Source organism: Silurus aristotelis (genome assembly GCF_946808225.1).
Source record: "Silurus aristotelis genome assembly, chromosome: 8".
Taxonomy (NCBI): domain Eukaryota; kingdom Metazoa; phylum Chordata; class Actinopteri; order Siluriformes; family Siluridae; genus Silurus; species Silurus aristotelis.
In genome coordinates, this window is record NC_139581.1 from 10684135 (window position 1) to 10710552 (window position 26418).

Genomic DNA, 26418 nt, shown 5'->3' on the forward strand with positions numbered 1-26418 from the left:
ATATCTGTTTTCCCTTGCTGGCTCTCCACATTTCTCACTATCTGTCTTCCCATCCCCCTCGCAAACTCTGTGTGTGTGTGTGTGTGTGTGTGTTTGTGTGTGTGTGTTTTCTACATCTTACAATCAATGCAGCTTTTAAGATGCCTATCGATTTGCTCCCGAGACAGACCCCAGCTCGCTAGGGCAACACTTTGATTGCTGTGCGAGTAATTACTGTTATTATTTATGCATCTGGGCGAAATGGCAGGACTTAACATTCTCTGTACAAGAGGCCACAGGCAATCAAAGGAGGTGAGCACCTGGTGAGCGAGCACATAACAGAGAGAGAGAGAGAGAGAGAGAGAGAGAGAGAGAGAGAGAGAGAGAGAGAGAGAGAGAGAGAGAAATAAAGCATCAAGGATATTGCTTAAAGTTTATTTCCTTTCCTCTTTTGCACAAAACCCAAAGATTAACAGATGCAGCTATTGTGTGTGTGTGTGTGTGTGTGTGTGTGTGTGTGTGTGTGTGTGTGTGTGTGTGTGTGTGTGTGTGTGTGTTTCTGACCTGTGAGAGGCCCAGGTAGATCGACACTGTCTCTGAAATGTAGAGGAAACGGCCTTCTTGACTAACCACAAACACAAACCCATCCAGGGACTGCAGAAAAAAAAATTATATTAAATACTATTTTCCAGACATAAGCAAAGACCAAAATTTTAAATTTGGACACACGAACAAACATTTCTTACTACAGCACATAAGCCCCAGGGTTTATTTCCCTTGAATATGCAAGCAAAGATAGACATTTTTATAATTAAAGATTACACAATAATCTTTAATAAAATAAAAAAGAGGCCCATACGTCTGAATCATTTGCCAGACTAATCATCAGACACTAATCCCCCACACTGCAATCTGCTCAGAGAAGTGGCAGGAGGCATAGTGGTGTGCGACTCAAATAAAAAACTAAAAAAAAAACTGAAAGGTATACAGCCACCCCATTAAGAGACTCCTTCAAAGAATAATATTAATCGTAATAACAAGCAGCCACAAGTAAGCAAGGAAGGTGGCCACTTTGTTGGAGAATGACTGCTGTTTTGGCGGCGACTCTTGAAGTGGCGGTAATTTATGCATAGGACTCGTTCGGTATGCAAATGAGAGTGGTCAGGAATTGTGGGATAGGCGAGCTGCCTTGAACCGCATGATAAAAAATAAAGAGCAATTATGTAGTTATTAGTGACAGAGGACACAGAGGAGAAAAGAAGAGGCACACTTTTTTTTGCTCCCTGAAGCGTTAATTTGATTTCTGTGGGGTCTCTGCTGCATGTCCTTTTGTAGACGTTATGCTTTTGTTTTCATTTCAACTAATATTTTTTGAGGTTCTTCAATCTACAGGATATTTACTTAAGTTTTAGCCTTAAACATTACTGAAGGCAGGGGTGGTATTTTCTGAGAGAAATAAAAAATATACTATTATATTTTATTTACAGTACGTCAAAAACAAAAGAATGTTTTTAAAGTCAAACACTTTGAGACTTTTAAAACAGTGCAGAATACATTTAAAGTAAAATCAACCATTTTTGACAGCAGATGCAGCATGCAATTTAAAATTTGTTCTTAATTCTTGACTTATTTAATCTATTCTAAACATATCACAATTTTGACTTATTCTTGAAATTGTAACTACCAAAAATTTGAGTCTATCAAAATTCTGACTTATAATCTAAAGAATTTACTTCATCTAAAAATCTTTTCTTATTATATAAAAATACTGATTTACTGTAGTGAATTAGAACTACACATTGGTTCATTTTAAGTGTTTGTTAAAAAAAAAAAAAAAAGGATCAGTTCCTTAACCAAGTAAAAGATAAGTCATCAACTACAAGCTAGTATAGCAGTATACTAAGCACTTTCATACTGGGGTTTACAGTTATTACACATATTAATTTTCCATGCTCTCACAGCAATAATTGTAATAGGCAGTGCATAACTCTTAGTAGTCTTAGTAAATTCTTGACCTTCAAATTTCAAGTGAAGATTCATAAGTTAGAAGGGATAGTGGGATTTAACAAGGTGATAAATGAAACCATATACAAACAGTAGATTTAACCATGAAGAGTTTACCTGTAATAGATGTGCTCCCAGGTGCTGCTCGAATATATCAGTGGCTAGTGAGTGACTGTTTCTCCGCACTACACAGCAGAAAAGACATGAATATCAGTACTAGACACCAAATATTTTGTTTTACATTGACTTCCTGCAGACCTGATTTAGCACAGTTGTGTAACTTTATTCTGGCTACAATATGGAGCAATAATAATAATTATTACCAACTATTTTAAAGAAACAAGTAACAAGAACATAATGAAAGAGGACCAAGTACCAAATTATCTGCTCAATTTCTCAAAAAATACAGATCTACAGTTTTAAATACACTTAAGATAACATGGATGAGTATAAACTGTGAAGTATCTATAACTATAATTATAACTATATTTAAACTATCTCGAACACTTGTACTATTTTTATTTGTACTATTTTTAACTATGACTTTATCCTAATCTAATATATTTTATTTTATATTTATAGTTTTTTTAATTTAATGCACAATTTTCAGAGCAGCTGATCAGCTTTACATATCACTGCATGTGGGATTCTGTATATAACTGTATATAAATATTTGTGACAAATAACTCTTCAAATTTTGAAATAACAGATGTCCACCTTTACTGCATCATTTTAAATAATAAAACTAATAATTTTATAATATCTGACAAAACCCCTGTCTATTTATCACATTCTACTGGAAACCCTCAATTCCCATTTTCTAGTTAACAGTATCACACAGTGGAATTTGCAAGACAAAGTAGTTCACAGTCATTGTGGTTATCAGAGATGACAAATACACATGCTTATTCAGCCTTCTGCTGCAGTAGGGTGTCTGTCATTGCACTGCAAAACAAATAGGAAAAACAGACAAGTAACATTTATAAGCAAGCATCTCCTTTCATTTACGAAGTGTTCGCTCTGTCTTTGCTTCTGTCTTCACAGCAGGTGGTGTAATGGGACGTGTGTGTGTGTGTGTGTGCGTGTGTGTGTGTGTGTGTGTGTGTGTGTGTGTGTGTGTGCATGTGTGTAATCCTAAGTGCAGGATGACAGTGTGCTTCTGCAGTGTGACAGTGTTGCTATTTCCCTGTATACCGCTGGCATTTAAAATATTTTCCTACTACAAGATAGAATCTCATGCATACACACACACATGCAGATGCACATTTACACCCCTAAATTCAGCACAGAAGCAACTATCGGACAAAGCCATAGTGTCAGAGTGAGATGTCCCCCTCCTCAACCAGAGAAGAAGAATATCAATGAGTCTGGCCCTTTCAGAGGCCTCAAAAGGGGCTTCACACCCAGGCCAGGATAACCTTGATGTGTGTACAGAGGGGTGTGCTATACAGAGCACCACTTGTTCCTATTTTGGCTCTCAGGCACCCTCAATTTAAACACTCAGTTTGGGCTGTGGCTATGAGCAATGCAGCCTTAACATAACGAATAAAGAGGTGAAGATCAGTCGTGAAAGCTGACTGATAGATGAGTCTTTGTTTACTAAAAGACAGTCAACAACAGAAGAAATGATAATGATGTAAGAAAACATGATGATGATGGTGGTGGTGATAATGATGATGATGATGAGGAGGAAAGGTTTTAGGATTGGTTAACTAAATAAGAGCTTTGTTAAAAGAGCTTTGTCTGAAGGATCTCATTTCCATTAATTTGTAACTATGCTTAGCATGTCCAAAACCGCTTGGAGATACATATGTTTACATAACACAAATAGGACATGAAGTAGGAATTATATATCGTGGTTTTTTTTACATATTTAGGAAATGTAACATTATTTTACTATTTTCTGGGTTTTTTTATTCTTCTTTCTGCTACTTTTAGGATGTAGAATTATAGAAGGCAGTCCATGAAACCATCTGGTAAAATCTTTTTTATATTTTTCATACTTGTATTTAGGAGAATCTAAGGAACATTCCAACCAAATGTGGGCCAAGTGCTGCCAAAGTTCTAGCCCCACCACTGGTTCAAATATGGGCTTAATTTTAAAGTGTGTTCATGGTCATAACCTTAAAACTGAAAAAAACAAAACCCCTTTTTTTTTTTTACATTATATATCTTTATATAACTACATTTGATCAATTATGTTGCTATACATTGCTATGTTTTATACAATATTTTACTATGCTAGAATAAAAGGTATATTTGTATATAGATTAGCATAACCCCACTCTCTGTCCTACCTGAAATTTAAATCTATAAAAAACTTGAGGATTACATTTATACCAACCAACCAACCAACCAACCCCCCCACATACACTAACAAACATACTGAGCCACTGGAATGGACAGAATATATGCTTTTCTTTTTAAACATTAATCTTTAGAACATAGTGAAGGGTAGGCAAAAATTTCTCAGCTCAGTCCGGGTTCATACCCTCATCAACAGCACCACAAAGCAATCACTCCACCAACCTACTGAGCCACAGGCTTTTAGTTTACTTTATTCGCCTTATGGGGTGATATAGGGGGTAAAAAAGAGCAGGTAAAGTTTGAACCAGTTAGCTCAGAAATGAAAAGTGAGAGTTTTCACACTGTGCAGCATTAATCATTTTTTTTTTTTATTATGTCTCACATGCGACATACCGAATAAACCTTGTATTACATTTTACTTCTAAAAACAAAGTAACATCAAATAAATATCAAACAAGAATGTATACAACTTAGTTGTTGTTATTATTATTATTATTATTATTATTATTATTATTACTATTATTATTATTATTATTATTATTATTATTATTATTATTATTATTATTAGTTAAAATAAATACAAAAATAAAGTTGTGATGTCACTCTTTATAAAAAGGTTACCAAGTACAAGTTCATTGTTAAATATGTAACAATCTAAACACAGTAAAATTATAGTAAACTTCAAAGAATTTATATTCCTCATGTGCTTCTTTCATTTATTTCCTTTCTTCTGTTCCATATGACTTTGTCTTCTTTCTCTCACTCTCTCACCCTTCCTTTAGCCTAGATCCTATTAACCAAGTTAGGAGGTTACTATGGGAACTGTGACATTGGCCTTTTATTTCACTTAAGTTTGCTCAATCTAGTTGGCTGATAGGAATCACAGGCTGATCCCCTGGCAAATTCTTTACAGGGAGGTGCTCATTATGCACCCCCCCCCCCCACTCTCACTATAGGGACAGAAAGAGACTGATAGAGAGAGAAAGGGAAAGAGAGAGTCACAACGTCCTACTCTGGTGCAATTATGCTTTCATTCAGCCACCCTTCATGCCCTCCCCTCTTTCTCTCCCTCTCCATCGTAAACTCACTCCTTATGCGGTCGAACATAATTTGAGTGCAATTAACGTCCCTTAAAAGCCTTTGCCACTTTAAACGCTGAGCATTAGAGAAAGACGGGCATCTAAAGCGTACGTGTGTGTGTGTGTGTGTGTGTGTGTGTGTGCGCGCGTGTGTGTGTGTGTGTTTAGGTGGAGTGTGGTGAAGAGGAAAAGGATGAAAGTCAGAAACAGCACATAGAGGGAAGTCCATTCAAGGAGCAAAGTGAGATTAAACAATCAAACTCATGTTCAACCTTCTGAGCATTCCAAAGTGCATCTCAGGCAGCCATGTACAGCTTCAGGTCTGTGCGTGAAAAAAACTTTTTTTGCACCAAGATGCAAGGTGCTACAACTAACTATAGTACTGTAAGTGAGTCTATAGTAAGTGAATTTTAATATTAGTAGAAACCTTTCATTCTGCAGTAGCAATTCAGAGTGAAGTCCGTCTGGTGATTAATGATCTTCTACACTATATAAGACCATAATTATTTGGACACCTGACTTATTTGTGCACCTTCCCCAAACTCAGAAGTACAGAAGTAAATAGATTACAAACAAACTGTTACCACACCTGCTGGCAGCACTAATATAATGTTTTAGCATGCTGTAACATTAACTGTTCTAGTATGAAATGCCTTCGTGGGTTCATGAGGTCCATGAAATGGTTTGACATGGTTGGGGGAAAAACTTCACACAGAGCCCTCAGCTTAACGCCACTGACAACCTTTGAATTGGAACAGCTACAACAACCCAAGCTTGACATCAGGGCATATTAATATTTATTAATATTTTCTGTGGCTAAATGAATGTAAATCCCTACAGCTATGTTTAAAAGAATTATAGCGGAAAGCCTTTCGAGAAGATTGGAGGTTATTACAACAACTAAATCTAGAATAAAATAAATAAATCTATCTATCTATCTATCTATCTATCTATCTATCTATCTATCTATCTATCTATCTATCTATCTATCTATCTATCTATCTATTTATATTTAATATATATTTAATATATATTTAATATATATATATATATATATATATATATATATATATATATATATATATATATATATATATATATATATATATATATATATACACTTCAACCATATACCTTTTGCATGCATCTGAACCAAAACTGAAGCTATAACGTTAAATTTGGGTTTCCACAGGGAGAAGATTACATTTGAAGATTCCATTTAAACTATGACACAGAAGCATCACTGATGTTTTGACAGCCAGTATCTGATTACAAACTGAATTGATTAGGCCCATGTCAATTCCACTATAGCACATGTTTTTGTATGTTTTTGGCTGTCTGCCAGAAATCAGTCACAGACATCTGATGGGTTTTTTTAAAGCGCTCTACTTTTTTCCAAAGAAACTTGTAAGAGTAAAAAAAAGTAAAAGATAATATAATTCGAGCATGTGTGAGTTCAAATTCCTCTTTGGATTTGAATTCACAACCTTTTGATCCAAGCCTTTACCATATCGTCAAAATTGCCACCTGATGCATAGTGGTGAAATGAAAGTTTCAGAAATCAGATTGTTAATGGGTTTGACAAACTTTACAATAGGGTATATGATGGTGACTGATAAGACACGGATCACACACATAAACAAAGGGCATCAACTATATTACAGCTTGTTGCCTTTGTCATAACAAAACTTCATATAGGGATTTGACTCAATCACTGTGAGAGCTTCAGTTTCAGATCAGTATTGATGATTATATTAAATATTTTAAACAGTGGGATCAGATAAGATTAGAAGAAAGCTATTAGTTTCACCACTGGTTAGTTTGATTTGCTAGACAGCATGTTAAACCATTTGGGTAAAGGTTTCTTTAGACAAGTATGTGCTAATGTAATCTGAAGGCTAAATGTGTGAAATAAAACGTTAATAAATAAAGTGCTTGATCAATGTTCACTGGATGGCAATTCTCAATAACCAAAGCATACTTGTCTTGTGCCTTAGCCATTTAAACTTTAATTACAATTTACTAGAGTTCACTCTCGTTCTAAAATGCAAAAACACTTCACACAGTAATTAACCTCTAAGCCCAATATCAAGATAAACACGTTTGGGGGAAAAAAAACCTGTCGTTTGTTATGACTCTATTTGTTTGAATTAATTTTCTGATTTGTAAGAATGCCATGTTTGATCTAGTTGAAGAAGGCCAGCCAATAGAAATATTTAAATTAAATACACAAATGACAAAGCTGTATATGGGAGAGTCAGTATAGAGAGACTAAACAAAGGTGAATTTGAAGGAATGAGTAGAGAATGAAGGAGGGGTTTGTAGTGTCCTCTCTATGAGTGAGTAGTTAACCATGTGATCAGCTGTGATTTGAGAATGCCACAGTTACCGTAATTTCCGGACTATAAAGTGCATCCATATATAAGCCACACCCACTGAATTTTACAAATATTTGTATTTTTAACATAAATAAACCGCACCTGTCTATAAGCCTACACTAATGTACTTTACACAGGCTTTGATGAAAGACACGTTACACATGGTGTAACGGGTGAAATATGTTGCGCTTCCTTTAGGAGCATAGCGGTATTTTGGAAATAGCTTGGCACTGCATTTTTCCAGTATTACTGCATGTGTGCAAGACGAGGAATATTCCTTATATATATATAAATATCCTTATTATTTTCTGATGCTGATTTCTAAGTTTCTTAGACTAACCCTTAACGCTGTTGCCAAGAAAAATAAAAAAGCACGAGTTTTGGAAACCTGTCTGTGCTTATATGATTTCTGTCATACATTGGGTTAGGGTTAGGGTTGGTCTAATGTTATGTTGCTCAGTTTTTTTGATTGAAGTCTATGAAACTGGGAAAAACCCAGGAAAAATTCATAAACTAGCCGCTTTGTTGTTTAAGCCGCGGGGTTCAAAACGTAGGAAAAAAGTAGCGGATTATAGTCCTAAAAATACTGTACTGTGTATTGCATGTGGTGACTAAATAGAAATGAAAGACAATTTTGAAGAATGCATTTCATTAGTTTTACTCTAAATGCTTGAATTATTTTCTTTGTCCTTTGTTAATTTGATTCATTGATATCAAAGTGTGGTGTATATTTTTTGGCCATTTTATGTTTTTATTTTTCACAAATAAACATGAAATATAGCAATGAATAAACCATGCAATTTTCTAAGATGACAAATTTCAGTGTATAGAAATTCATATGATAAGCTTGTTTCAGACTTTATTGTGTATGTTTTTCTTTGAACAATGACATCATGCATTTATATCTCTTTGGTATTTAAGAAGAAAAAAAAACACAGAATCCTGAACCAAAATCCTATCAATAAATAACTAAATATACACATGAAAATACAGTATGTGAAGTCAACAGAGTTCTGTACATCTTAGACATTTTTTTCCCTCTTATCTTCCTCATCTATTGCCCCGATCTCATCCTTAACTATCTTTCCACAGTTCTCTCTCTCTCTCTCTCTCTCTCTCTCTCTCTCTCTCTCTCTCTCTCTCTCTCTCTCTCTCTCTCTCTCTCTATTTCTTTCTCTCTTTCTCCTTCTTGCTCTTTCTCTCACTTCGTGTGAAGGTCATGCAATTGATTTTCCTCTGTCTATTCATTTTTCAAGACTGGCTTTGAAACGTGGGAAGCAGACAAAAGCCAGTCCCCAGCCCGCCTCCTCCCCCTCCTCTCTCCTGCACTCTCTCAGCCCCTCCCACCTCACCAGCGTATTTGTGTGTATGTGTGTATGTGTGTGTGTGTGTGTGTGTGTGTGTGTGTGTGTGTGTGTGTGTGTGGTTGGTGTGATGAGGATACCGCTACACACATCACCCCCCCAGGGGGCTACCGGGGCTATGCTGCACCCGATTCTACGTTCCTGCAGTGGAATTACAGCCATGCATCAAACTCAGTCCCCTCTCAGCTGTGCTCTGTCACGATCCTCCACTGTGTCAGGCCAAGAGCAAAGTCTAATTACACACTTATAAGCTAAATTAAAGGAATACTTCATCCAAAATGACTAAAGCTAAAATCATTGAAATAGAAATTTTCTATCGATATCTTTGAACTCTTAAAGAAGGAAAAGTGTTCTAAACAAGTAATTTGTAGAAACAGCAACACAACATATATGTAACTACCTGTAACTGGGGCTGTTCTTAATTACGTAAAATGTTGTTTAGGATATTAAAATAGGTACATAAGAGCTACAGGCTCCAGACTAACCAGCCATTTTGATTGGAAAAACCCACCTGTCTGCTCATTCATGCAATTATCCAATCATAGAAAATCCAATCATGTGGCAGCAGTGCAATGCATGATTTCATGCAGATACAGGCCAAAAGCTTTAGTTTACTGATCACAAACATGTGATGTCAGTGACTCTGACTGTAACATGGATTTGGTGTCAGAGGAGGTGAACTCAAGAACTAGTGAATTCCTGGGACTTTCTTTATATTTTATACCAGATAAAAACATTAAATAGTAGTTCCACAGGCATAAATGCCTAGAGGTGGCCTGACTGGTTAATGTTGACAGAAGGGCTTTGTTAACTTCCTTTGTTAAAGAGTATCTCAAAAGACACAACATTCACCTAGGAGGTCTTTAACAGCAGAAGATTACACTGGATTCACTGTCACTGAGTATCCATAAATGGATAAAAAAAGAAGACTGTGTCATTCATTAATTTTTTTTACCATGTTTAAATTGCCAAAATGTCTGCTGTAAAAAGGGATAAAATAATTCAGAACATGTTTTTGGGGAAAAAATTTATATGGAAACATGGCAAGCCATATGACACAATCAAGTTGATTATTTTCCCTAACACTATGCCCAGTTATGTTTTATCACTTACTCGCTTTAAGCAGATACACATGAAATGTCCAAATTGTGTATGTTCTGGATGTAATATTAAAAAAACTTAAATAATTTGATTGGTGCAGAGTTTCTGGAGTTGTACATTTCTATTCATTATAATCCAGATATTAAATTTGGTTCTGATTCTTTTAATGGAACAGACTGGAAGTTCCTGAGATTTTAAAAACAATTCTTGCTTACTGGTTACAGAATTAAATAATGAACTAATATGGTAGCTTTATATCATACAAGTGTAAGAAACAGCCATGTTTCAACAAGCTTAAATCCAGATTAATGTGTACATTTTCAGCATCAGCCTCTTTTCCTTACTTGACATTATGTTAATTGTGTTTTTCCTGCCCTATCCAATATTGTCTATATATTACACTGTTGATAATTGAGAGCCCAAAAGAACGAATGCGTCAATTTATCAAACTGAGGTCAGAGAATGAAAATAATTCATCAGGAGTGTCTCATTTATTAGAACACTTCTGCACTACACTGTTGGCAAATCCAGGCACTATATCACAATACATCACCACAAAGTGCAAGTACCCAAGTACACTTAACAGCATGGGGTAAAGGCCATAACAGCTTAAATCCTACACCTTTAATCTCACAGCAGGCCAAAGTGGGGTCTCTGCATCTCTGCAGCGATAATGTCATAATCTTTAGAAAACTGAGCAGATGCCACACTTTTATTTGTAAAAAAATAATAAAAAATAATGTGCTTCCCAGAAGGGTTATTAGATCATAAAATAAAAGAGTCTATCATGCTCCAAAATGTAAATGCAGTACATTAAATGTTTGCACACAATCTTCCTATTTTTTTCATGAGGGTTGACCTATACACCAGAGTCAAGGTCCAGATACATTCCATGCATAACTATTATAATTGAGTGGCATGATTGAGTTACCTTAAAATTCTCAATCATCAATGATAACATTATACCTATAAATTAGATCTGTAGTGGTGCTTCCAATAAACACTTTTGTCTACCACTATTTAAGGCTAGAGTGGGTGAAGAAAATTAAATATCAATAAAAGTCTCTAAAAAACCCCTCCTTTTCCTGACCTAATGTTTCACACCCTGCAGTTGTCTTCAGATTAATAATTTACAAAACAATCCTCAACAGAGAATCTGCTACTGAAGAGGTGCTGGTTCATGTTTACAAAACATGTTGTGGAGTTTCTTTATACATCATTAGGCTCTGCTATAGTTATTTTCCAAGTACTCGGCTTGGTCTTCTAAAATACAATGCCGGGTCCACATCAGCAAGACAGTCTGCAATGGTGTTTTACAAGCACTTTATCATCTATATAATGACATTGACTGTTAATATAGAAAAATGATTTAGTCCTTCAATTCAAATTATTTCAAGCATTGCTGTCCATCACAGAATGGACATTATATTGGACAAAAAAAATGGACAAAGGAGATTGACAAGTAAATAAGTATTGTCTGTAGAACACTGCAGCTTTTTTATCAGCTGAAATACTAGCTTTTACTAGACCTTAAATCTGTCAAAACTGAGCACATGTATTAGTCTGCATTTCAGGCAGACACCAACAGGAAAAATTATATTGCTGTTGTGACAGTAAACAATAAGTCATTCCACTGTTATTCTCCAGTTGAATAACTGAAATGGGCCAAGTGTTGCTGACACCTGGTGCTGAAATTTTGCTCCCTATGTGCTTGAACCATCTCTTTGTCCATGTGTCTACATGAAGCGCAGCATGCTTTAATAGTGACTGAGAACATGTGGTCCTTGTTTTTGGCTCTTTAAGCACGGCTTCCTGGTTCTGTGAGATCAAGTGCTACTACATATGTGATAATGAGGATAAATGTGCTACTACTTTTAGCTTACAGTGTGTTTTTAGTCATCCACACACACACACACACACACACACACACACACACACACACACACACACACACACACACACACACACACACACACACACACACACACACACACACACAAGAGACACAAGAGACAAACAGTCTCACAGTTGGGTTTCCCACTTTTACAAACACTGAAACACACATCCACGCAAGTGTACTACTAATTGTAGCTAAGCTGTTACACCTCTGTAATAATAGCAATTAAGCAACCCTTGTAATTATGCTCTGCTCGTTACATAGTTAATGTCCATAATTACAAATTGCACAGATAATTTCCTCCTCCTTTGGAGTGCTGTTTCTTTTTCTCCAGTCATTTTGTTTGCATAGATACGATGTATGTGATCAAGAGAGAGAGAGACAGAGAGAATGCAATGCCTGGCCAGTGTAGCAGCTGTGTGAAGTTTTAATGCGACAGACATAATGAGGATCGCACACAGAGTAAAGCAGAAATGTTGCACATAAATAGACTCCTCTAGTCTGGCCACTTGTTAACAAGCTTCAACGAGAACTCTCCCTCTTTTGTCCAGCTCAGCCAACTCTGAGATATATCCGCCCACAGGAAGCAGCTAATTGGCTCTTAGATCTATTGTTCAATTCACATTTGTGATGAGCTTTACAGAGCATGAAATGAACAATAAGTTGAATCGGATGAGCCCATGATGCCAAATGGTCTCAAAAATGAGTCCTCGAACACATACACAATAAAACCACACATGAAGGTGAGTGTAATTTTTGTTCCTGAAAAACTGGAGTTAGATATATATTTTTGTGCCACCTAAAGTTGCGAGTGAACCAGTAAATGCATTATTTCAGATGAGCCGTATTTAGCTCCGCATGACTGCAAGTGATTACTCCTGTGGTGCAATCTCAATTACTTTTCTTACTCTTTGCGTCTCCGAGCATGTGCGTGTGTGTGTGTGTGTGTGTGTGTGTGTGTGTGTGTGTATGTGTGTGTGTGTGCCTGAACTCCATCTCCCCACTCTACATTCTCTGCAATTTTTAAAGTGAAAGTATCCCCAGTGACATACACAGGCGACCTATAAGACAATAATAGCCTATTCCATTTAAATTCATAATTTAAATTAATAACGCATTTGTATTCATCGACAGCCTGCCACTGTCATGTTAGAATTGAGTTTGGCTGGAGCTTGCTCTCAGCCACCTCCGCTGTTAATAGCGCTCTCGTATGTGAATGGCTCTCTGATTGATGCTATTGTCAATAAGGACCTCATACACATCACAATCTCAGAGTAGATATTTTGAAATTCTGTTTGTATTTTTTTCTTTAATAATTCCGCTGAAATATTTACACCCTTCTTCGTTTCCCCACATTGTGGCACACAGTCAGAGAAAATAAATGCAAATATCAGCATTAAATGCACATATTTTTTTACTGAAAGCAGTCATTATCGTTCCTTCTGCTTTTTAATGCAAGCCAACACACAAATGATTCATTACCTTTTATTCTTTTCAAAAGAAAAAAGAAAACCCAAAGGAATGATAAAAGATGAAAGACAAAATAAATGACTTAAGATAGTTTAAAAATGGCTCATAGCCAGGTTCTGACCACTGAGGATGATGGATGGATGATGGAGTTTCAGACTGACAGGGAAATCAGCTACATAGATGCCAGTGGATGAAATGCGTCTGAACATGACTTCGGCTGGTTTGAGCAGGTCTGTGTTGAAAAAACAGCATTTGCTGCCAGTGAGTTTATCTAATTTAAGGTGTTTAAAAAAGAAAGACCCAAAATAACAGTTAACCTTTAAACATTTTTACAGTTATGGATTACTGCTTCAGCTTTTTTTTTTTTTTTTTTTTTTTTTTTATGGGTTTAAGGAGCAAGCTCAAATGCATTTAAATACAGTCTTTGAGAAAGGAAGCTTAGATTTATTGAAATTTAGAAGCTGTTAAGCTTTAAAAAAAAATCATAAAATCAAAAAAATAAACTCTCACAGGTTTCAATATACCTATTAAGTAAAGTATTATGTGATTTTTCATATTAAATATACATTTACAACTTGGAATATTGTCAGACCTGACAAGTTCTTTTGTTTTCTTTTACAGTTCACAAATGTTTACTACTGTGAAAAGCAGAGCTGTAAATTCACAATTAGTGCTCACCCTTGTTGCAGTTATTGTCCCCCTCCAGCAGGGGGCTCCAGGGCGGGTCTCCCTGACTGGCAAAATGCCTCATGTGCAGGTAGCTGATGGTCAGGCGGATGACCGAGGCCTTGTCCAGCTGGCTGGTGATGGCACCAGGGAGAGGCAGCATTTTGGCCAGCTCAAAAAACTCAAAGTTTTCTTTCCCACGGCGAGAGCGAGCCGCATTACGGGACTTCTCCTTCCGCAGGTTTTGTAAACTGAGAAAAATGGGAAGTGTGGAAAAAAGAGATGGATAAGTGTGGGATAATATGCACATGAGTAGTGTGTTATGAAGATAAGATAATATTGTGGGTTTTTTTTAGTTTCTAAACATTTTAGCAGCTTTATGTGAATTAGTCTCTTGAAAAGAATACTACACCTGGTTATTTAAATGCACTCATCAGTGGAAGGTCAATTATTTTTTTTCAGTGCTTTAACAAATATTTAAATCTATATTTATTCGTCAGCTTTAGATGCCATTTAAAATAAATTAAGCTGGTTTATTTGCACTCCTCAGGCTTTTAAATGTTTTTGTCAGCTTATTAACAGAAAATATTCTGAACTTCATAGCTAGGAAGATTCTCTGAACAATATTCTGCTAAGAACATAAGACTCTGAAGAACACTTTGTTTCTACAAGGTATGTTTCTATAATGTTGCTACAACAATTTAGGTCTTCTTGTTTAACTAAAAATATCACATTAGCATCCAGAGAACATTACAAACTATTTTCCATTGAAAAATTTATTTACAGAAAAGCTTTATGAACAATATTACAATACAATATTATGTTACAATCAAATTTTCTAAACTCTTGGTAAAAAAATAGACTTTAATGAACATTCTGATTATGTTTTGTGTTAGCTGGGTTTACATTTTTAAAGGATAATTTAAAGGACATTTTTATCCTTTTTCAAAAATCAATTTTACATTTGGCTAGAACATTAGACTAGACTGTATATTTACGTTTTCTAAGATATGTGGAAAGCCTGTTGCTTGTATAAATTCCTGGATTGATTTTCCTCAAGGATCACACAGTGAGATCAATGACGACAATAACAACAACAGCAAATACTTCATGAAGGTGCTATCAAAATGCACACCTCCCCTGCTACACAGGTGTTTCTGCCTTCTGTTTGAATTCAGACCACTAAAATTCCTCCATACTAGGGCAGTTAGGAGCAGGTCAGGAGATCGAGGTTGAGAAAGCAGAGCTAACCCACAGTGGCAGCGAGGGAGTGATCAGCCTGTTCACTGCCTGTTTCCATTAGCTGTGCCCTGTTCTAGCATTGAACTAACCTGAGATCAGTCTAGTCAGTTAGTACGTACTGATACTACACCAGAATGCTGCAAAAAAGGCTGAGCTTAGATCAGTTCTTAGGATTTTTTAATTCTCTGAAAGAATACAGACATTGAGCTCTTTTCACAGCCTGCCTCCTGGGTAGCAAGCCTCAAGTCTTGATTGAGGGATCAATGGAGAAGAAGGAGCATCTGAGAGGTAGGCCAGGTAGCCTGTCACTCTGATTGGGTATCGACCTGCCCTCAGTGGGGCCTGAGTGGGGGGAATTATGTTGTCACGGCGACTCCACAATTTGTGTCTGTGCTGAAAGAAAGAGCCGACATGGCCCCTCACACACACCCCATGTCTGTGACATTGATTCTCATTCTAGGGGGGCTGTAGATATGTAACAGCAAAGAGAAAGGGGAGGAATTCAAAGAGAAAGGAAGTGTGTGTGTATGTGTGTGTCTCACAGTATGCGTATATAAAAGAAAGGGAAAAAAAAATAAATGAGCCTTCAATAAAGCTTCATTTGTAAATAGTGGCTACTAGCTAACATACACCATATGTGTGATTTGAAATAATAGAACAGAAATAACACAATTTCCATAACATGCTGAGTGAAACAGGAGATTCAGGTGGGAAGAAATGCTATAGTCTGTTAGATCTTTCTTTAAGCCATCAGGATTTGACTAGATTGTAAAAGTTATTTCTTTCCTTACCTGTCAAAGGAGAGTCCAGATTTAAAAGAAAATGCCGCAAAAAAACAGTTAAAAGCACACTAAAGGGTGGTAACTGCTAATTATATATAATGAAATGTCTTGGTCTGTTGATCCACAGTGCTGCTGACTGCTAATTGTTATATTAATTTTCTATAACAGCAATATTGTTACTGTAATAAAAAAAAAATACATTTACTTGCTGGCCATTTCTGGTTCTTAATAAGTGGATTTTTAAAACCGTGTAAATATACACGTTCATAAGTTTATGTTTTCTGTGAGTCTCCACTGACTGTAACTTGAACTATACATGCAACTATAAATCAATATAAAAAAAGAATGATACCTTTATAGCTTTGGCAAATTGTTGCTGTATAAGAGCAATAAAAACACTTTAGTATGTGCTCTTATAGGAAAGTAATTTTGTGATAAGAGTATACACCAGCTTAGTACTGAATATCTTCATGAGTATCTTGTAAGTATATAAAAGGCATATTGAATTGGGATCAAGACAAGGGTTGATAAGTCTTATTTTATTTTAATGTGCATTTCATTTTATTTTAATTTAAAATCTCAAAATTATATAGCTATCAATATATAGATATAGGTACAGGAGTTGTCTCGTTTTTATAGATGAAATCATTAAAATGTAGTTTTTCATGAGATTGACGCTGATATATAGTGCATATTAAACTGACTCCAAGAGCAAACGCGGTTAAAAAGGTAATTCATACTGTCTTTAAGTAACATGTATGTGTGAGTGAGAATATGTGTCTATTATTCTCTCTCTTGAATTTTTCTGTTTACTAATAACACTTGTGCTGTGTTCTTTCTCAGCCTGTAAAACAGACGTGTTCTGTGTGAAAGAGCCCTTTAAAACATCTCTTTATTACACTGGAACGTCTCTGGAGAGGCACAATCAATACGGCACTATCGATTCTGCTGAGTTTTATATCCACCTACAGACGAGGCGACGTTAATAATTCCACTGAAATTTCTTTAATGTTTCACTAATGGAACCAAACACAGTCTGTAGCGTACAGAAGGAAGTTTATCCATGTATGAGCACTAGATTATAGTGTATTTCAGCCTGACTGAGTGATGTTGTTAGGTGTGTGGGTGTGTAAGTAAATTCCCCTTGGCAGAGAAGCAAAGGATTGGCAGTAAAACCAGATTATGATAGGTGTATGCAGTAGTTTTTTTAGATAATCTTTTTTTTTATTTATTTTTTTTTATAAATGGAGCATTTTAAACAAAATACTTTGTTGTGGTTGTAATAATGTGCAAATGTTTCACTCTCCACTGTTCTGTTCACTCGCCAGTGTTCTGTTCACTCTCCAGTGTTCTGTATTGTTTTAAAGACTATAATCACACTCTTGATATCACCAAAAATGAGGATGGGTTCCCCTTTTAAGTCTGGTTCCTCTCAAGGTGTCTTCCTCATAACATCTAAGAGAGTTTTTCCTTGCCACAGTCACCATGACTGCTCAGAGATAAATGCACATCGTTCACCTTAACTCTTAAATTCTGTAAAGCTGCTTTGAGACAATGTCCGTTGTGAAAAGCGCTACAGAAATAAACTTAACTTGAATTTTTTTATCCACCTTTTTATTAATATAATTGGGTTGATTTAGTCTAGGGCTTTTAAATTCATAACAATTTAGATGACACAATGTTCAGAAAACTTTAACAAGTTTAATTTGCCAACATTTTGGCTTTACCAAGTTACGAGAAATGTTCTAAATATTTTCTTTTCTTCTTCTTTCGGCTGCTCTCCTTAGGTGTCGCCACAGCAGATCATTCGTCTCCATAAACCCCTGTCCTCTACATCTGCCTCTTTCAAACCAACTACCTGCAGGTCTTCCCTCACCACATCCATAAACCTCCTCCTTGATCTTCCTCTTTTCCTCCATCCTTGTGGCTCCATCCTCAGCATTCTCCTACCGGTGTACCCCATGTCCCGCCTCTGCACATGTCCAAACCATCTCAATCGTGCCTCCCTCACCTTGTCTCCAAAACGTCCTACATGTGCTGTCCCTCTAATAAACCTAATATGTATTAAACTGAAGGAAAATCCAATAAGAGATCCAGTAAGAATTGAGGAAAATAATTCATTTTTGCAACATTTCTTTTTCCTCTAAATTATTTGGGGAACTCTTTAAAAAAGTGTACTTTGTTGTGACTACTTTTCTTATGAAGTTTTGTATTTGAAGGAACATTCATAGCTGTAATATGTGGCTAAATATAAAATTTATGTTCATTGGATATATAAATATATTAAACTATAACAGTGAGAAGATATAACAGAGATATGTTTATAAATGCACATTTATGATTTCTACACATGCATAAGCATTAAATATAAGATAAGCAGTCTCACCAGGGCAGGGTGGGTGGTTTGGCGAGGAGTCCTTGCAGAAAGTCCCACTCCACACTAACACACTTTCCCTCACTGACGAATGGCATGGCCGCCATCGTGGTTTACACACGCCGCCGCCTCGAATGCAGGCTGCGATCGGCCGAGGCTATGTCAGACCAAGATCTCCCGCAGAGGGGCTGAAAAGATGAGAAGATGGATGACAGGGAGGATGTTAGCTCTTTGAGACACACCCCTTATGTTGCTTATTTACTTCAAAGTGCCTAGCTGATTTCCCCCAGTTGTCATTTTGAAATTCAGATATTTATATAATAATATGATATAATATAATAATATTGTATATATCTTATTTTATATGCTTTGTGGAGTGAAACGGACACACTAAACCCCTTTTCTATAGATTACATGACATGACATGCACATTACCTTTATTCAAAATGACCTAATGCTTACATAATGCTTATAATATACAAATGAATTATTAAAATTACAACATCCCTCAAATGACCACACAGAAAGATGCAAATACACACACCTAAACACTCTGGTCCAGCTTACACAGATTCTAGTGCCATTTTACTGGAATCCCCAGTGTTTGGCTAGTCTGTATGACATTTAAAGGGCTGGCTTGCCCTCCAGCAGCCTGGTGTCACCCCCACCAGTGCTCGTTGCCCTCTGGCCAGCCCTGGGTGCCACTCAGCACTATCGTTGATCTAAACCACTCTGGCATAAAGCCCTGGACTTACATCACCTCTCTGACCTTACCTGGCACACGCATAGACCCACACCGACATCAGTGTGACCTCTGGTGTGAGTCGATGAAATCTATGACCTGACATTCAACCCAGCTAAACCTGCATTAGCAGCTGCTTAACGTGGGTCTATCTGCTTTATCGTGACTGAGAAAAGCTTAGGGACTAAATAAGGGCATATACATGATGTGGCTTGAAATGATGTGCTTAATGATCTGAACAGACCTGGGAAAAGCGTATACACTGCTGCTCATAGACAACAGAATGAAGGTTGTCAGTGGAGTGTTGCATGGGGACTAGTGAATCTCTGTGGATGAGTTTTTTTTTTTACTTCTGATTAAAGCTGTGTATGCGTTATAGAACTTATGAAAGTTGAAATCATCCAACAATGTAATCTAAAAGTATATCTATCTAGACAAAGATATAAGTAGGGAGTTTTGCACTTGAATCAGAAAGTTTTACTTCATAGCTATTCATATACATATATCCAGTGATAGAATATACACAAATCTGCCAGATGTTATCAGTTTGGTGGTATTAGTGTAACTTATTCAATGACCTTGGTACAAGTTATGTTGCTATCTAGGTGTCATATATTTTAAAGTCTTATTTGTTTTTAGTTAGTATAATTTAGTTCATATAAAGTTCTTATATGAAAGAAAACGTTGTATATTCTTACAAAAAAGTATAGATTGGTTACAAATAAGACCATGCTAGCTGGAAATAATGAGATACAAAGATTGTTAACCAGCTAGTTTGAATGGATTGCTAGCATCATATCATCAAGCAACATGTTTCACAAGTAACTGAATCTTCTTTGATTGTGTGGTAAATAATTTAAAATTACACAGACTAGATAAGACAATTCACAAATAATTATATTTCTCTAAACATGAGAGAGTCATATGTAATATTTATTAGCAAAGAATGTATTTTTTTGTGTATATATATATATATATATATATATATATATATATATATATATATATATATATATATATATATATATATATATATAAATATAAACTTTCTTTCAGCTTTTCCCATTAGGGGTCGCCACAGCAGACCATCCGCATGTTTGATTTGGCACATGGTTTTACGCTGGATGCCCTTCCTAAAGCAACCCTTCCCATTTATCCGGGCTTGGGACCGGCACTAAGGCTTGTGCAACCCTAATGGCTGGGGTTGGTTCCCTGACTGGTGATCGAACCCGGGCCGCAGCGGGTGAGAGCGCCGCATCCTAACCACTAGACCACCAGGAAACCATTTGTGTGTATATATATATATCTTATGTTGCTACAAATTCTTCTTTTGAATGCTCACATGATCAAAGACAGATACTAAATTTCCAAACTCTCTCTCTCTCTCTCTCTCTCTCTCTCTCTCTCTCTCTCTCTCTCTCTCTCTCTCTCTCTCTCTCTCTCTCTTTTATATTTTTCCCTTTCTCTGTCCTATGTGCTTTCACGTTATCAACTCTATCAATGTCCTCTCTAGTATTTAGTCTATCTCATCCTCCATCTAATCAAATAAAATCTTTCTCTCCTCCCTCACTATCTTTATAGACATTTTTCTAATAAAATTATTTAATTTACTTTTAATTAATTTTTTTAGCTTCTGTTTCACTTTGTGTAATCTTTAAAAATGGATATATGCATGAGCAAACATTTCAGTAGGTGACTGGCTGTTTCAAAAGTGTCACTTTCATATTAGCATGTGTTTAAGATGTGTTTGGATGTAAACCTTTTATATTAACATGGTGTTTAAATGCCTACTCTTAGAACAAAATGAAAGTACTAAACAAATTTATATAAATCAAACAGCTACCTTTGTTTTACAGGTTGGAACCTATAAATGATTTACAATAGTGTAAATAGTTTTTGTTCAGATATTATTATACATTTACCCAAATTCTTCTGTCAGAATGTGATTACATTTTTTTCACATAACTTGTATGTCCACCTCTTTACCTACTAATATTTTTTTTTGTTTCATTTGGAATTTGTCTAATATAGTTGTAAAGTTGTTTTCTTTTTTGAGGACTAACAAAGTCCAATGTGGCAGAAACTCTTTGCCCTGAGAGCACTAGTGGCAGGTTCTGGTGGGTTCTCACTGTATTCGGAACGTTGAAGCACACTGGGGCCAGGGCCACGGTTGGGGACGAGGCCAGGGTTTATGTTTGGCACAGCTTGGGCTGTTTGTTTTCAGAGGGGATCATTAATTAGGGCCTCCAGCTGTCAGAGCTTCGTTTGCATGCTCCGCCCCACCCCTCAGAGAGGCCAAACAAGGAAATGAACACATTAAAGCCACTTTGCACGCACACAATGCAGCAATCGAGCTTCAAACACACACACATACACACACACACACATAAGCACAAATCCCAGTGTTATTCACCCCATATTTACATGCCAGATGTTACGCTGCCATTCTGTTTTTAAATGTCACACACACTCTTATGGAGATGACCACCAGATTTCTAGTCAGCTGTGGAAACATTTACTTTTTTTCAGGACCTTGACCTTCAGGTGGTCATTTCACTTTTAGTATAATGTTTCTTAGTAACCAGTGCTGTCTATTGTACATGCACTTTACTGAATCGTTTACACTAAATGTATGTTGTAGTAACTGGTGGTAAGGTTAAATTGGATAAACCTAATCTTCTACTGCTATTGCTCATAGATGTAAACAAAAACAGGCTTGTAATGATCTTTGTAACTCATAAGCCAATCATTAACAAAGTTTAGTAGCCTGTCAGCAGGTTCACTAGCCAAACACTGAATGGTCTCCCGTTGTTGTTTTTTTACTGGCTTACTGCTTTAATCACCTTAAATTTTACATTTTCCTTTTACATTTAACACATTTAAAACAAGGTGTTTAAACATATAATTTCTACAAAAAGGAGGAGGAGCGAACCTTTTCTGAATTCGTTAAGTAAAGTCTACAGGGTAAAATTCCTTTAAAAAGCTGCCAAGAATTGTGCAAAGATCCATTACAGATATTATAAATTTTAAAATATTAAATATTTAGATTTATCCAAACTTACTTATTAAATAAATAGTAATAAATGGACAAAAAGAGAATGCTTAATGATCAGGTGTATCCAAACCCAGCAGGTAACCAGATTTATAAAGATAATATTATTTGATGATAATTTCTCTTCTTTTCTGAAATACATTAGAAAGTCAGGTGTAGTCTCATGCCTTCTCTGCCTACTGATCAGTTAGCACTGTCCATCTTACTAAATCTCTCTTTTAAGTAGTGTCCTCTTGTCTTTCTGAGCAAACTGCTATGTTTTTTTCATGCCCGACCTTGGCGGTTCGCAATCATTCCCCCTCCAAGGTTCCCCTCATCTCTCCAGGGCTGGAGCTCAAAGCTTTGCTTTTCCTACACCATTAATTATCTAATGGAATCAATACACAGTTTGATTAGATCAAAATGACCCTGCCCCGCCCCTGACCAGCTTCAGATATGATGAGGGTGAAGCAATGGACAGCGAATAAGACCAATCACCAATGTCGAGCCCCTAATCTTGTGTTATCCCTCACAGTGAATGCACAGTAACTCAACCAGTTTTGATTTGTTGGAAAGATTATTATGGGTGATAGCAGGGAAAAAAAGCATGTGTTTTCAAACTTTGCCCAACAATGCTTATATTTAAAGCAGCCAAGCCTTTAAAAGACTTTCTTGTATAAAAAAAAAACTCTTTCTTTCTTCATGAACGGAAACTCTTTCAGTTAAAATCTTTCAAATTCATAAAGCCTTGAATAATTAGAGAATGCTATATATGTGAGATTATAAACATAGTTTTTATACACATGGTTTTAATGAATTTAGCAAGAAAGTTAAACAACAGAGACACAGACAACAAACAGCAATGATCACACACATTTCCAGGCAGCACAGATAAGATAGTGTGTGCATTTCTGTTAGCATTAATACAGTACCTGAGCTCCATTAGTTTACACACATGATACTCGATCTGTAACACATCTGTTTGTCTATGCATTTATATGAACAGAGATATAAGAGACAGTTGTGTAATTGTGATTGTCAGCTTTAGGCACCTGTTTTAGCTGTTTTGTACTTTTATGGATTTTTATACATTTCCCAGGCTGAAAACAGAGAGTTTGATGTTTGAAGCAGGACTGTGTATATAAAAGTATATAAAATATCTGTGTGTCCCTGCAGAGTGAGTTATGAATGGCAGAAGATGTTATGTAAGGGCCACAGCGGGCTCCAGTGGACAGGCTGACCACAGATCAGGTCAACAGAGTGTGACACCAACAGCCTCTTTCTGACACACTGCTGACACTGTCTGTCACTGGACCCGTCCATCCCATTCTGTGCATATATATGTGTGTGTGCGATTGTGTGTATGTGCGTGTATGTGTGTTTAAATAAAAATACAAAAACAAAGAATTATTTAAAGACAAACAAAAAGAAACAAAAGTGTTTGTCTTGGAGCACACTCTCTTTTGCACACACACACACACACACACACACACACACACACACACAATCACACACACACACACACACACACACACACACACACACACACACACACACACACAATCACACATGTACACACACACATACGCACGCACACATTCACTCACACACATCAGTTAAAGCTTTAATCTCAGATCAACTGCTTCAGTCTTTATCGCACCACTAATCTGTTCCTCGGTCTGTTGCTTTACAAAACTTTTCACCTAAGCAGTAGTATTCATCTAGTATTTATCTTATACTTTGATCAAGATGAATATCTAAAGCAGGTGTAATCTTTTTAGAAATTTTACATGTTCACTTAGCAATAAAAATTATTCAGGAGAAAATTGAAGATTAGGAAAAATATATCAATGATAAATATAGTCACAAACAGATCAACACTTCTAAAAAAAAAAATGGCTTAAACTATATATTCAGAGTTTCTTCTGCATATCAAACATCAAAGTATCACCTATACCCGCTATATTGGTTTAGAGGAAACTGGGTACCTGGAGAAAACTGATGCAGAAACTGAAAAAGTATGTAACACGTCACATAATAATAATAATAATAATAATAATAATAATAATAATAATAATAATAATAATGATGATGTTTGTTGTTAAGTGTAATCATCGTGCCTAAACAAACCAAAAGGCTTGTCATATTATTAAGTTTAACTTTTAACAGCCTTGAAGCCTGAATAGACTGAATCTGAATAGCTTTTAGTCTCTAAGAAAATAAATGCACTCTTTATTCTCCAGTCTCTGGAATCACTCATCTCTGCTCAGTCTGAATGTTAAATAGAATATAAAAGTTTGCAAGCTGTAATATTTGTAATAGTCTCATTTAATCCAAGTGATTAAATCCACAGGCATCGGATAACAAAACTGTGTTATCCTTCTCTCCCTCCTGGTAAGTAGCTTACACAGAAAGGGGCATCATTATAGAAGAGCTAATCCTATCAAATCCATTAATTAACAGAGGCATAATGTAGAATAGCCGCGAGCGGCGGGATGCGTTCATCACCCCAGCGCACTTTTCCTTCCAGCACTGAGAGAGACAAATAAAAAAACTGTGTGTGTGTGTGTGTGTGTGTGTGTGCGCGCTCAGAAAAGTGCCGACAGTACCAAACTTTCCCACCATCAAACCAACAGGCGCACGGCTACTAACAAGTGCAGAGCAAAGCCAAAGAGACTAACCCTGAATTAGCGACTCTCAGGCACAGGAGTAAGTGGTATAATGTTTTGCACATTAAAAGGTGACAGGAGCTCCAGAAACAGAACCAGAGAAGTGCACAAGCATGCGCTGAGATTCTGCGTGTGCGCGCAATATACTGAACAAACTAAAAGTGAACTAACCTGATGTGCATGTCCAGTGTTGAGCGGCAATGCACGCTTCCTTCGTTTCCTTTTCCTCGGATGCCCCTTGAAGGTGATCTTGGACCAGAACACCTTACGCACGACCCGCACGTTCCAGGACCCTTACGCGCAAAGGCGCGCGCGCGTATGGTACGCTTTCTGTCTTTCTGTCTCTCTGTCTCTTTCCCCAGGGGGGTTACAAGGGATCAGACTGGACGAAGAACAATCTCGTTCACACAAAAGAACACACACACGCACGCACACACACACACACACACCACACCTCGCTTTCCACCACGAGTGTAGTCGCGAGACTGTAGTGTGTGTGTGTGTGTGTGTGAGTGTTTTCCTCCGTGTGAGCTATAACTCGAAGCGTCCACCCCCCACCCCCCCTCTCTCACACTGCACTTTTCCTCCTAATGTCCATCTCTGAGTATCCTCAGATATGACTTGAAGGAAAAGAGTATTCTCTCTCTCTCTCTCTCTCTCTCTCTCTCTCTCTCTCTCTCTCTCTCTCTCTCTCTCTCTCTCCCTCTCTCTCTCTCTCTCCCTCTCTCTCTCTCTACTGTCCTATCCTAGCTGGAGCCTTTTCTCTTTATTTCCTCTCGGGAAAGCAATCTATGCACACCAGTTGTCTCTTAACTCCCCCCTCGTCTCTCACTCTCTCTTCTGCAATTGCTAGTAAATATAAAAGGCATGCTTGTAAAGCCCATGCCTCTCTCTCTCTCTCTCTCTCTCTCTCTCTCTCTCTCTCTCTCTCTCTCTCTCTCTCTCTCTCTCTCTCTTCCACTCACTTCTACTCCTCCCTCTCTTTCTCAGTCTTTCCCTCGCTTTCGTTTACCCTCCCTCCTCCTCCTGACTGGCCCTTACTTTCTTTCTCACTGTCAAAGCTGCCTTTCAAATGCTGATTAGCACCCAGAGTAAGAGAGAGAGAGTAAGAGAGAGAGAGAGAGAGAGAGAGAGAGAGAGAGAGTGAGAGAGAGAGAGAGAGAGAGAGAGGTACAGAGAGAGAGAGAGAGAGAGAGAGAGAGAGAGAGAGAGAGAGAGAGAGAGAGAGAGAGAGAGAGAGAGAGAGGAGGGCTTTGCCCAAGCACAAGGGGAGGATTCCATCACATTGAACCACAGTGTAAACCATTTCCTTTGCCACTTTCACATTATCTCT

General features: G+C 36.9%; 1 protein-coding gene across 3 annotated transcripts in view; it reads right to left on the reverse strand.

Moving 5' to 3' along the window:
• Positions 1-25915, reverse strand: part of npas1 (neuronal PAS domain protein 1) — a 35715-nt gene extending 9800 nt beyond the window's left edge. The window contains exons 1-7 of one of the 3 annotated variants that reach the window (XM_083548318.1): positions 25823-25875; positions 25257-25746; positions 18656-18831; positions 14258-14496; positions 13701-13811; positions 2101-2168; positions 544-633 (exon numbers count right to left, since the gene is read on the reverse strand). In XM_083548318.1, coding sequence (XP_083404444.1) covers positions 544-633; positions 2101-2168; positions 13701-13811; positions 14258-14496; positions 18656-18750 — 603 coding nt within the window. In that variant the 5' untranslated portion in view covers positions 18751-18831; positions 25257-25746; positions 25823-25875. Of the gene's footprint in view, positions 1-543; positions 634-2100; positions 2169-13700; positions 13812-14257; positions 14497-18655; positions 18832-25256 lie in introns of all 3 variants that reach the window. The other 2 variants (XM_083548317.1, XM_083548319.1) reach the window with 2 other exon arrangements.
• Positions 25916-26418: the final 503 nt, after the last annotated feature.